We start from the raw sequence: 14,890 nt of genomic DNA, 5'->3' as shown, positions 1-14,890 counted from the left end.
AGATTAGCACCGTGTATATACTGGACTGGAGAGCATTTTAAAATCTATTCCAAAACGACTTAATTTTGTTTTCCAATAACAATTTTGTTTTTCTATTCGTGAAAATCTGTGAACCTCTGAAAATATTGCTGCTTTAAGCTCGAAGGAAAACATAACGATACGTTTTGAATTGTGAGCCTCAATTTATTAGACGAAGACGGGTACTGTGGACGTTTCGGGTTTCCCCTTTTATCAACAAAACAGGATGAATGAAACACTACAGACGAATGAGATAATGTGATAGTGGCGTTGTTAAGGTGAAAAAACCGCACTACAGCACAGTGTTAATACTTTATATATATATATATATATATATATATATATATATATATATATATATATATAAAGATCTCAACAAGCATATATGAAAGGTGCCAGACAAAGCAAGAAAGAATAATACAGGAAAAAAAAATCCCCAAAAATCAGATCAGTCCGCCTCGACTGGGGATCGGAGCTCAGGCCGTCTGATTTTTTTGGGATGTTTTTTTCCCTGTATTTTTCTTTCTTATTCTTCATCTTATACTGGTTCCTGCTCCCTTGTTTCTTAATTTGATATATCTGTCTAATGTTGTGTTCAGTATTTCGTATTTTGTTCTTTTTTGAAGATTTTATTTTATTTTATTTTTTCTCCTTACTTTTAACCTTTTCTTCATAGATCGATGGATTAAAATTATGACCTCCTAAAAGTCTCGGATTATTTAAATTGATAAGCATTTTGGTTGGACGGGGCTATTTCAATCTATCTAGTTTGGCTTTAAACAAATTTGAAATGTTTACTTTAATGGATCATTCTAGGAGTAAACATTTTTCTTGCCAAATTGTAAAAAGAAGGAAAAGCGTTCTTCTAGTGTGCGACCCAACTCAAAATATTAGCATACCTTTTAAATACTTATAAACATCAGGAGGTCTAATGAACTTCATTGAGAGGATTGTTTTGGAATATTGGCATAAAGAGCGCGTATATTTGGCACGGTAACCCTTGCAAATTGCTAATATCTGAGTTGTATTAGATTGTTTACTTGAAGCTCACTCATTACTCTAGGCGTATGCCTGCACTATTATGAGCGGAGTATAATACCCCCTTCTCTCTCTCTCTCTCTCTCTCTCTCTCTCTCTCTCTCTATATATATATATATATATATTATATATATATATATGAGTGTTGGTCGGTACTTGTAGGTACGAAAGTGCTCGATAATGGTGGTTAGAGCTAATATATAATGTAAATTTTCACTCACATTCTTTGCCGAGACGACTCGTTTCTGTGTGTTTCTCACACTTCCTCAGTCGGCATAATCCATTTTGTCATGTCCGTAGAAAACTCCACACAGAAACGAGTCGTCTCGGCAAAGAATGTGAGTGAAAATTTAGATTATATATATATATATATATATATATATATATATATATATATTATATATATATATATATATATATACATATATAATATATATATATATATATATATATATATATATATATATATATATATATGATAGCTGATCGTCAATAAAGATCACCCATACTGGCTCTTTATCGCTCCTTAATCGTAAGAATCTGCCTATACATTCTGCTAACAAAATAGTTTTGCCACCTTATGATTCGATACTTATTTAACAATTGGTATTATCTAATTACTCGCTCTTTTATTGGAGAACAAATAAATACTATTGCAAAAACATCAAATATAATAATATCATAATTCATCATTATATTTCCCAACTAACTTTTTTCGGGGTCCGATTTACCCGCACATAAAAACGTTTAGAGACTATGGGTCATAATAATTTAGGCCTAAAAATGAAATACAAGCATACTGACAAACGGGCTCAAGTGACCATGATGTTATTGAAAAAATTGCTATATTTTCTATTAATAACATGAAAATGAATATATATTTCTTATGCGCCCAGTATCATTGATCTAGATTGTCTATTTTCATATAGAAGCAAATTGAGGTGAAACAACTAGTCTGGCCCCAGGATAGATTCTCATCACCGCAAATATTTCAAACTCTATAGTCTTCTTGGAAGTCGCGAAGTCCCAGGTTTGCAATTTGAGAGTTTTTGCCAAGATGTCGTGGTCATTTAAATCGATCGATATTTGAAGGACGAGTTTTCTGGCCAAATTTTTTAATATGTTTTTTTTTTCTCCAGAGTGTTAGTTATCATTATCAAGATAACAATTTTGATCAATACCCGGGGGCATGATTGATATATTAATTAGAGGCAGATTTTAGTTAAAACTTGAGAATTTATAATGCGCAATATCCACTGAACGTGCTCAAAAAGCTTTACAAAGGGTTCCTAACCAGCAACAACACTTAACATGAAGGATGAGACATTGCGCCTATTAGGCTGTATTACATTTTAGTTCGAACAGAAACAACGATGTTAATGGTCAGATACTCACTTTATACCTAAGTACGGTTACAAAATGTGAGTAAAGAGCCTTTTCCAAGGACTCAAATATGCGCCGCTCAGCTCACTTGATACCTGAGTACAAATGGAGTTAGGGATTTTAAGGCCTTCAAAAGGCCTCAATATGCGGCTAAGCGGTACTGAACCCTGGGCTCTGGGAGTGGGATACCACTAAATAAAGCATATAGTCGCATAATAGACAAAGGTTTGAGACTTTGACAAACAGAGAAGGTAATTTAAATCGATCATTATTTGAAATTAAAGGAGCTTGGCCAACGTTTTAAAAGATTTTTGTCAGAGTACATACAGCCTAATAGGATACGCCAATCAATGCCATTTGTGTACAGTATTTTAAAGATGCTTGCTACATTTGGTAGAGCACTCGATTCACACTTAAAGGGACTGAGATCAATTCCGGGTGAAATCGGGATTCTTCCGGACCCCCCTGTCCACCCAGCAGTGATAGGGTAGATCCGGCGGAAAATACTTTACGATAGACCAGAGTCCTTTCTAAAGTCTAACAAACAATTGCTATTGGCCGTTTCACGCAATGGAAACCGGGATAAACTCCGGGTCCATGAGCCTATTGGCTCTGAAGACTACTTTTTGCGACACTTTCGGGTGATATATCAATTGTCTCCACCAAGTTGACATTCTTTAGCTTACAATATTATTTGTGTGATGCACTGATTGTCATCTCCTACCACTTATATTCCATGGTTCATTTTCAGAGCCAAGACAATCCTTTTACTTGGCACGTAGGTCCAACCTCCTCACTGCAGAAAATTGGAACGCTAATTAGGAAGTTGGTCCCCGTTATGTTACTTGGCAATATATTCTTAACTTTGAGCTCCAAAGTTCATCTAGTTCACGTATCGACAGTCAATAATAGAGTCTCAAAATAGATTAAAGAAATCAGGATTAAAAAAAAAATGTCTATTCAAAGTTTTCAAAGTGTTAATCAACAATTACATTTTCAACGGTAAATGAAATATTTTTTCAAAATTTGTATGCAATCGAATTTGTCTTTGAACGAAGTAAGACTCACGAAGCCGGAGTTTGTAACAATGTCTGTAGCGTAGCGTAGGACCGATAGTAATTATTTCTTACTACCTTTTAGTTCGGGCAGTAATCTGTCGCAAGTTACCTTCCAGTTGGGCCAGTATTATTATCAGCTACCCTATCACAGCTGACTGGACAGAGGGATAAGAAAACCCGAATCGAAAGCGTTTATTTGCTTGAGAAGCATATGGATCCCGTGGGTAAAAAACAATATTGTTTAATTTTCCAACATCATTACTTTCATTATCATTTTTATTATTTGCAACTAGTCTTATGATTGCATTTCTATCTTCTTTTGCCTTTAAAAAATCGTGAATTGAAATTAAACGGCTTTTGCGACGCTATGGGGTTAAATTATACACGCCTTTATCTCATTCACCAGGATTACGTAGCCGGACTCATATTTCCGGAGAGTACGAAAAGGTACGAAAATTGTCGACAAAAAAGTGGGTCAGAAGACACATTACCCCCTGGAGAATGTGCACAATTGGCTAGGATGATTCTGGCACTTCCCCATGGATACAAAGTTCAATTTTGGAGTGAAACAATTATCTGTTGTTGGAAATCCGTCGAGGCTGCTTTTGACAAATATTGAATAAAATGTTTCTTTTCTTTTTTTTTCAGTTCCGTAACTCTTCTTGTCATTTATTGTTCTCGAGAGGAGTGTAATGACATTAGTAGCGAGTTTTGTTTTGCACTTCGTAATATGATGAGAGAAAGAGGGTGGGAGGTGGTGGGGGAAAGAGAACGAAATGGAAAGGAAAAGAAGCGAGAAAAGGGATAAGATGACGATGCTTTTTGCTAACACTATACTACTTATTACTTACTACACTACTACTACTACTATACTACTACTACTACTACTACTACTACTATACTATACTACTATCTACTACTACTACTACTACTACTACTACTACTACTACTACTCTACTACTACTCTACTACTACTACTACTACTACTACTACTACTACTATATCTACTACTACCTCCTCCTACTACTACTACTACTACTACTACTACTACTACTACTACTACTACTACTACTACTACTACTACTACTAATACTACTACTACTCACACCAACTTATACCAACTCCTAATTCTAGAGATTCTCGGTCTGGTCGGCAGCAACTGATATTTTTAGGGTGTTAGTGCAAATATAACGCCCAACAGTCTTCCTGTAATGTAATAAATGGATATATGATTTCATATAACCTTCTTGGGAGATAAATGAGGAATTGTGAAGCGTGCTGAGCATGAAGACCCGCGGAAATTCGTCATATAAACGATAGTCAAAGGGAATCCAATAAATGTTGGAAACCTTTTATAAGACGTCATCTACTCTTTTCAAAATGTCGACTCCCCCCCCCCCTCCCCATGTTCAAAGAAACATCTGATTTTTTTAAATGTCTATTTTTTGGTCTATAATGATTAGAATACGTAACTTTTTTTGATACGGATTTCAGATTCGACTTGGTAGCATGTGCAGCAATGTGCCGTACTCTGAAAATAACAACAACAACAAAAAAATAAAAAAAAAAAATTAAGAAAAATAAAAACAAAATTAAAAAAAAAAGAATTAACCAAAACAAAACACCAAAAACAAAAACAACAAAACAAGCACATCCCTCCCCCCGCCCGAAAAAGACAACAAACAAAAATATTTTAAAGTTTTCGGCCAGAAAATTCGCACCTTAAAAAAACGCTTTAAAAAGGGTTCCTGACCAACAGCAACGCGTAACATTCAGAACGAGACATGACACCTGTTATGTGATATTACAATTTATTTTCCCAACCGAGACAAAGCTGTTAACGGCCAGGTACTCGTTTTACAACTGAGTATGGTGAGAGAATGTGATTTAAGAACGTTAGTCAAGGACTCAACTATGCCCCGAGCGAGGCTCGCTCCGAAAAGACCACATAGCCCCTTAAATATCTACCGATAAGAAAGACTCATCTTGTCAGCAAATCTCAAAATATGCTTTTTCCAGATTTCGGAAGAATATACTTGGGGCAGCGTGGCTCAGCGGTACGGTCTTTGCTTCGTACCCAAAAGGTACCGAGTTCGATTACCCACCTCGCTGTGTGGCCTTGAGCAAGTCACCTCGCCCTAGCTCACTTTGCGGCGCTGCACTGCGGCTTACGCCTGAACTATTCCAGTCTTCCTTGGAATAGACCTAAAAACAGGTTTCCCCTTGGGGATGAATGATGGAATTTATTTATTTATTATTATAATTACTTTTATTTCTGAAGAAAAAACCCGCCTAATTGTGACTAACTATCTCAAAAAGGTATTATTACGGGGTGAATCAGATGCTAAAAATAAAAGTGAACTTTTATATAGCGCAATATCCACTAAACGTGCTCAAAGCACTTTACAAAGGGTCCCTGAAAAGCAGCAACACGTAACATATAGAAAAGACATGTCGCCTGTTAGGCGATATTACAATTTTTTCCGACATAGCCAACTTCCAATCCGAATGCGAGTGTCACACGACAAGACCGCATAGCCACATAAAAAGCGAAATTGAAATAAAAAAAGACCAGAAATATGAAGTTTTGGTTTTTGGCACTTAAAAAAAAATATGTCCACTATTCTCATAAAACATCAATTGAACCCGTGTATTGCTATTATTTCTTCACTGAAAATTCAATTTTTAGCATGTAAATCACCCCGACATCAAGCCTTTGTATAGATAGTATGCGCTTGGCTAAGAAGCTCAAAACATTGCCATCCGGAAGTAAAACGTACCAACATACAAAACTATGTGTAACCTTGAACGTTTATAGTCTGGTTGATATAGTTTAGTGAGAATTACTCATAAACGCGGATGGATGTCAAGAAAGAAAAACGAAGACCTGAGTGACGTCAACTTCATTCTATCTATTGCGATGTGTTGCAACCAGCGTTTTTATTAAATGACAATCCAGAAAGTGCATGAAATGTGTGCATTTTCCCCGTTTGTAATGCGAGGATAATGCATGATGTTTGCCATTATTATGAAATGTTACACGGTATTTAAATGTCAATCAACCTATCAGCTCTGAATATTATGTTATGATATGATTATAGTATTTAGGATTAACGATGACTGATGAATATAAACACCCCACTAAAAGGTTAAAAACTCGAATTAATTACTTCCACTAAATAAGGGGAATGCGTTTGCCACCGATTATGTCTCGTACGGGTTTGTGATCTAGGGGTATGACACTCGCTTTCGGATCGGAAGGTCAGGGTTTCGAACCTAGTTCGGCGCATAGTTGAATCCTTGGAAAAGGCTCTTTACTTACATTCTCTCACCGTACCCAGGTGTAAAATGAGTACCTGGCCGCTTACAGCGTTGTATCTGTAAAATCGCCTAACAGCCGTCATATCTCGTTCTAAATGTCACGTGTCGCTGTTGGGCAAGGACCCTTTGTAAAGCGCTTCTAGCACATTACGTGGATATTTAGGCGCTATATAAAAGTTAAATCTTCGTTGTGTCCAAAACAATGAACACTTTTATGAAGACACTCTTCAATAATATAATATTAATAAATAATAATAAATCAATAATGAATTTATATAGCGCCTAAATATCGACGTTAATCGTGCTCTGCGGCGCCTTACATAATAAAAACATTGGGGAAAAAATAAAATAACGACACCGTATAATAAGCATGAATGCAGAACAATAATCTAAGCAGCATCTATTTCATAAAAATAAGCCTTACGGAACAACTCAGTCTTCATACATTAAATCGCATGCTTTCATTTCATATCCCTAAATAGAAGTTTTGACTTTATGCGTATTTCCTGATTTGTTTCAGACAAAAGGCAGAGCCATGAATCCTCTCATTGCCAGGCTTCTCTTGCTCGCTCAAATATGTATGCACGTGGCTGCAGGTAAGATAAGCAAAAACAACAACAACAACACCACCACCACAACCAACAACAAAACAATAACAAGAGCTGAACCAACGTCAAAACCAGAAATAATATAGATAACCCACATTAAAACAACACCAAAAAAAACAACAAAAAAAGCCAACAAAACAGCAACAATAGAATCAACAACTTGAACAATGCAACAATATCATCATTAACAACAACAACACAAGCAACAACAAAAATTGTCGATACAGAATTCATCACATCAACACACACACACACGCACACACACACATACGCTCCCACACATACAAATACAGAGACAGGGAGAGAGAGAGAGAGAGAGAGAGAGAGAGAGAGAGAGAGAGAGAGAGAGAGAGAGAGAGAGAAGTGTGGTAAGGGAAGCACATCGAGACTTGAATGCTTAACTCGAAGTGACAAATAACTCGATTTTTTTTTCCTCAAGCTCTGTCGACATCGAGTTATTCCTCGTCCACTGTAGATCAATTGATATGATTCCCAACGGAACGTCAAACTGGAATCGAATGGAAACACAAACAAATATAAACAATTGAAATTGATGACATCAGGATGCCGATGATAATAACGACGATGGTAATGATAATAGTGAGATAAGATATAAGATAAGATAAGACAAGATATACTTTATTGATCCTGAATGGAAATTACCATATTATTGTTACATATCATTCACCGTTATATTGACACAGGTTTATACACTAAAATGAACTAATTGATAAAAAGACTAAGCTACTTTAAGATAAAATAAACGTAAACCACAATAACATTAACAAACATATTATACTACTACTACTACTACTACTACTACTACTACTACTACTACTACTACTACTACTACTACTACTACTACTACTACTACTACTACTACTACTACTACTACTACTACTACTACTACTACTAATAATAATAATAATAATAATAATAATAACAATAAATAATAATACTAATAATGTAAATGATGATGATGATGATGATGATGATGATGATGATGATGATGATGATAATGATATAATAATAATAATGATAATAATAATAATAATAATAATAATAATAATAATAATAATAATAATAATAATAATAATAATAATAATAATAATAATAATAATAATAATAATAATCATAATAATAATAATAATAATAATAATAATAATAATAATAATAATAATAATAAGAAGAAGAAGAAGAAGAAGAAGAACAGTTATAACAGTGTAGAACAGTAATGATGATGCTAATGATGATTATGTGAATATGAATTGAGCTACCTTTTTAAAATATAGATAGTATGCACTTGGTTAAGAAGTTCACAACATTGCCATCCGGAAGTAAAACAGGCCAACACACAAAACTGTGTGTAACCTTGAAGGTTTATAGTCTGGTTAATACAGTTTAGTGAGAAGTACTCATGAACGCGGATGGCAAAAAACAATAACAAAGACATGAGTGACGTCATCTTCGAACTATCTATAGATAGAATGGAGAAGAAGTCGCTCAGGTCTTTGTTATTGTTTTTTGCCATCCGCGTTTATGAGTAATTTTCACTAAACTATTTTAACCAGACTATAAACGTTTAAGGTTACACATAGTTTTGCGTGTTGCTTCGTTTTATTTCCGGGTGGCAATGTTGTGAGCCTCTTAGCCAAGCACATACTATCTTTCGTCTGGATGATAGTTTAGTGAGAATTACTCATAAACATGGATGGTAAAATACAATAACAAAGACCTGAGAGACGTCAACTTCGTTTTATCTATAGATAGAACAGCCAGTTTTATGAGTAGTTTTCACTATATTCTATCAATCAGACTATAAACAAGGTTCAAGGTTACACAACGTTTTGTGTTGGCGCATGTTGTGAGTTTTTTTTTTTTTTTTTGGCTTAGCCCAGCACAGTATATGTTGTATGTATTTTCCACTTCTCTTAAACAAAGGCCTCTCTTTGTTCATTTGAATTATTGAAAAGGAAATGGCATCTTGCCATTTTACCAATTACAGTTTATGCACTGTTTTGATTAACCTGCCATGAGAGATTACAAAATATTATATGTTTATATCAAATGATTAAATCTGAGGACTTACGTATATATATATATATATATATATATATATATATATATATATATATATATATATATATATATATATATAAATATATACTTTTATATAGTGCAATGTCCACTAAATGTGCTCAAGGCGTTTTACAAGCGGTCCCTGACCAACAGCAACATTTAACATGTAAGACAGGACATGATCCTGTTAGGCGATATTACAATTTTTTTCGGACAGGGACACCGCTGTTAACGGCCAGATACTCATTTGACACCTGAGTACGGTGAGAGAATGTGAGTAAAGAACCTTCTCCAAGGACTCAACTATGCGCCGAGCGAGGCTCGAACCCAAGACCCTCCGATCCGAAAGCGAGTGTCATACCACAAGACCCTATAGCCGCTCAATACACACACACACATACACACACACACACACACACATATATATATATATATATATATATATATATATGAGGCTATGTCAAAAGAAGGTCGTTTTCTTAACATTCGCCACAAAAAACTCCAAAACCAAGTAGGAATTAAAAAAAGAAAACAACCAATAACAATCTTTACTTTCTTCAGTTTCCTTTGGTTGAACATTGGAAAATAAACCTAAATCTGACGCTCTAGCTAATGTAAGTTGGATAAGTATAAATAGCTTCTTAAAGGTTCGGATGAATGTGGAAAGAGTATTAACTCACTCAATCCTAGAGATTTTGGCTACTTTTCAAAATTGGAAAAATATATATTAAAAATGAGCATGTGCACGGATAGTTTTATTCAACTACCACAAACATGTAAAAACATTAGCTTTGATACTACGCCTATAATTTGTTTTAGAAAATGTAATAAATATATGCATGGGATAAAACGGATATAGTCGGTGTTAGGGTTGAGTGAGTTAACGTTGTCCTGATTTTTTAGACACTTTAAAAAGCGATACCGACTATCCTTTTGATGCTATATCGTCGGGTTTTTTGGGTTTTTTGTTTGTTCATCTTCTACTTTTAAACCCAGAGGAACTGAGAAAATCAAGTTATGTTTTTAGCTCTTAAGATAATTTAGCATTTGAGTATTTTTTTCACGAAAGTTACGAAACGACCTTTTGGCACAACCGCATAAAGATAGTTCGAAGTTGAAGTCACTCAGGTCTTTGTTATTGTCTTTTTTTGCCATCCGCGTTTATGAGTAATTCTCACTACACCGTGTTCACCTGACTATAAAAATTCATGGTTACACACAGTTTTGTGTGTTGGCCTGTTATACTTCCGGATGGTAATGAAAAGAGCTTCTTAATCAAGCACATTTTATCTATAGATAGAATGAAGCTGACGTCACTCGGGTCATTGTTATTGTTTTTTGCCATCCGCGTTTATGAGTAATTCTCACTAAACTGTATTAAGCTGACTATAAACGATCATGGTTACACAAAGTTTTGTGTATTGGTCCGTTATACTTCCGGATGGCAATGTTATGAGCTCCTGAGCCAAGCGCATACTATATATATAAACTTGTTATATAGATAGTATGCAGATGACGTCACTCAGGTCTTTGTTATCGTTTTTGCCATCCGCGTTTGTGAGTTGTTCTCACTAAACTGTATTAACCAGACTATAAAAGTTCATGGTTACACAGAGTTTGTGTGTTAATCCGTTATACCGGATGGCAATGTTGTGAACTCCTTGGCCAAGCGCATTCTATCTATACATAATATGCTTCCGTGTGTGCGTATGGGGTGAAAAGTGGAGGGGGGTGGTGGTCATGTTGTATAGATAGTATGCGCTTGGCTAAGAAGCTCATAACATTGCCATCCGGAAGTATAACGGACCAACACACAAAACTGTGTGTATCCATGAACGTTTATAGTCGGGTTAAAACAGTTCAGTGAGCATTAGTTATAAACGCGGATGTCAAAAAACAATAACAAAGACTGAGTGACGTCATCTTCGAACTATCTAAAGATAGTATACGCTTGGCTAAGAAGTTCATAACATTGCCATCCGGAAGTATATGGGACCAACACACAAACTATGTGTAATCATGGACGTTTATAGTCTGGATAATGCCGTTTAGTGAGTATTACTCATAAACGCTGATGGCAAAAGACAATAACAAGGCCCAGAGTGACGTCAACTTCATTCTATTTATATGTATTTAACGACAGGTAATTTTGGTATAATCACAAATTCTGTTTACTTTGTGTATATAATATATGTACACTTCAGGTTAAAAATTTCAATCACAAGAGCTTTAGACTACTCCTATTTTCATACCCCTCAAATAATCTCGCCCATTGTAATTTCTGAAAATTTTGTTCAATTTGTCATTTCGGCGAAATAGCCGATTTGATTAATTAAGAATAATTATCAGACCGATTAAGATATCAAAACGCGTCAAAATTATTTATGAAGCTGAAGATACATCTCGATTGCCTTTGTTTTATTTACAAATAATAATAGAGGCGCTTTATAGATAGTATGCGCTTGTCTGAGAAGCTCACAACATTGCCATCCGGAAGTATAACGGACAAACACACAAAACTCTGTTTAACCATGAAATTTTACAGTCAGTTTAATACAGTTTAGTGAAAAGTACTCATAACCGCGGATAGCAAAAAACAATAACAAAGACATGAGTGACGTCAACTTCGAACTATCTATAGGTTTATGTCAATAGTTATATACTATTATCGGGTTTTGCTCATAAGTACAAGATGACGTGCAGATATTTTGCGAGTCGGATAAACGCAACTATGAGTCCGTTTTAACATTGTCGTTAGTTTGGATGTATTTCCATGACACTATGAGACCATGACAATTTGAGCTATCAGACCTGCAAATTAGTACACCTTGGTACAGGGAGTATGATTTATTTTTTCTTGTTGAGATACCTACTTTGGGCATCTTGAGCAACCATTACGATCTCTAGGGGAATTTGATCTATTTAGGTGACAGAGTGCACCAGCGTGCATTCTATGCTCTCCTAGATAAGAGTAAAAAAGAAACAAAAGGAACACACACACATCAACCCCCCCCCCCCCACCCCAAACCCAACAAAATAAACAGAACGAAACAAAAACAAACAAACAATACCAAAAAAAAAAACAAAAAAAACAACAAAAAATACAACATAAAAACAAAAGGATAGAAAATTAACAGAATACCCCCCCCCCCCCTTTCCTTTCAAATAAAAACCCTAAGACAACAACAACAACGTCGACAGCAAAAAAAAAAAAAAAAACAAAAACAAAAAACAACACAAACACTAATGAAAGCGTCGTCAACAACAACAACAATTGTAAATATAAAATTGTAATAACTTAAATAGTTACGATCAGATTATGAAACAATTTCAACATTGCTATCGATGTGAGATTTCAGAGTGTGATAATAATAATATTTTATGGATATGATCACTGATATCAAAGTCTCTAATGGTTTATTGAAAAACATTTTCCCCAGTTGCAAAGGGATGGAGGACTGGCTGCGTTTTGCATGCGTGATGTTTGCCTTTATCATAATATGTTACACAGTATTTAAATGCTAATCGACCTATCAACCTTGAATAATGTGTGATATTATTATATAATATTAGAGAAACTATGACTGAAGCATAAAAAAGAGGGTCCATTGATTACTACCTCCGAATTAGGGAAAATAGTTGCCACTGTTATGTCCCTCACGTGTGTAAAACACAGTGATCCCTATTACGAGGATAACACACGTGTAACACCCATGTTTTTGGACTTGATGTCTCTACGAATGAGCAACACTTATAAAAGCACACATTTCATAAAAACACAAACCAGAACAATGGGCTCTCAGTTAATTGTGTTTAGGTCTTTGTATGTAATTAACTTGGAGATTTTTGCACTCTGGTCTTTGTTATTGCTTTTTGCCATCCGCGTTTATGAGTATTAGCTTCAACAGTCGTAACGTCACTTCCCTCGTAATGACGCATGGTAACTTAGTATCTGACTCTAAACTATCGTAACAATGGCGGACGCCCTTGTTAAATATTTCTCCGACGAGCATAAAAGCGTATCCAGAGGGAAAAAACATTAAAAGTCTGATCACGTTTTGACTTTTACACATTCTGATCACAAGACATATGAAAAGTTCTAGCCAGCATGAAGAATAAAAAGTACCGATTTTCTCTGTTTAGAGCCACGATGGCCGCCGTTTCTGGGCGACGTGACATCAGACTATTGAATCCAATTCTCACTAAACTGTAGTAACCGGACTATAAACGTTCAAAGTTACACATCGATTTGTGTGTTGGTACGTTATACTTCCGGGTGGCAATATTGTAAGCTTCTTAGCCAAGCGCAAACTATCTATTATGCGCACAAGGAAATTGTTTCAGAGCTATTTTTTTTCAAAATGGCGGCGCTGAATAGCGACGCACAGTTACACCTATGTGATGAATTCTTTTGATATTTATTTGTTTCATGACAACATTTCACTCATTTCCGTATTAAACGTTGTATGATTGTTCGTATTAATGAATGGTATGTACTTCAAACTTTAACGTTTAGAGTTCTGCTTCAAATCCTCGGAAAAATCGTTCGTATCAATGTTTTTGTCTGAAGGAAATCGAAATGGCGGCGGCCTTGTTTACTTCCGACACAAAAGTGCACCGCTAATTTCATCTTATTTCGCGATTTGTTGATTGAAGACCTATCCTTCGCTTAATATTACATAAAGCGTTGTATGATGATTTAGAATTACAAAGAGCCATCAAAAATAATAAACCATCCTGTTGATGAAGTAGAAAGAATTCACGGAAAAGCAATAGAAAGGAAAGCATTCTCAATTACCAACAATAAAAAAAAACAAAAAACATTTTATACCATGAATTTGGTCTTTTGCCATCTGGGAGAAGTTTTTGTCAGATTAAATGTGGAACTAACAAGTATAAATCAACGTTCGTTCCATCAGCAATAAAAATGTTGAATATTTCATATGGTACAGCAAAACCAAGGATTGATGCGTTGACTGATTGACTGATTAATTTGTTTAATGTTAGATGAAGTGACCAATTGATAATGATGATAATATTTGGTGTTGAATTGCCAAGAATGTAACGAATTGAAAATGAAATGAATATGTTAATGTTGTGTATGTCGCACGCGTGAAAGAAAGAGAGGAAGAGAGAGAGAATGGGTAGAGGTGTCTGTTCAATGTTATAGTTATCATATAACGTTATGACAAGTGTAACTAAATGACAAATTGCCATATTTATGGACAATAAAGATCTATTATTATTATTATTATTATTATTATCCCGATATTAAAAAAATGAGATGAAAGACAAAATAGGTAGCTAGATCCGTACCAATTTGCATACCAGCAACATCTCAGTGTTGAAGACGCACTATTAACCGCCACAAATTTGATCTCGAAA

The 14,890-nt window shown here is 35.1% G+C and overlaps 1 protein-coding gene across 5 annotated transcripts in view; it reads left to right on the top strand.

Annotated features, from left to right (window-relative positions):
- Positions 1-14,890, top strand: part of LOC144973158 (neuronal acetylcholine receptor subunit alpha-5-like) — a 162,373-nt gene that overhangs the window by 52,158 nt on the left and 95,325 nt on the right. For all 5 annotated transcript variants that reach the window (XM_078915272.1, XM_078915275.1, XM_078915273.1 and 2 more), the window contains one exon: positions 7,339-7,414. In XM_078915272.1, the coding sequence (XP_078771398.1) occupies positions 7,339-7,414 (76 nt within the window). The remainder of the gene's footprint in view (positions 1-7,338; positions 7,415-14,890) is intronic.

The sequence above is a fragment of the Berghia stephanieae genome, chromosome 5, assembly GCF_034508935.2.
Source record: "Berghia stephanieae isolate SIO BIC M18660-M18661 chromosome 5, UCSD_Bste_1.3, whole genome shotgun sequence".
NCBI lineage: Eukaryota > Metazoa > Mollusca > Gastropoda > Nudibranchia > Aeolidiidae > Berghia > Berghia stephanieae.
Note: the sequence above shows the minus strand (reverse complement) of the source record. Positions and strands in the feature narration are given on the sequence as shown.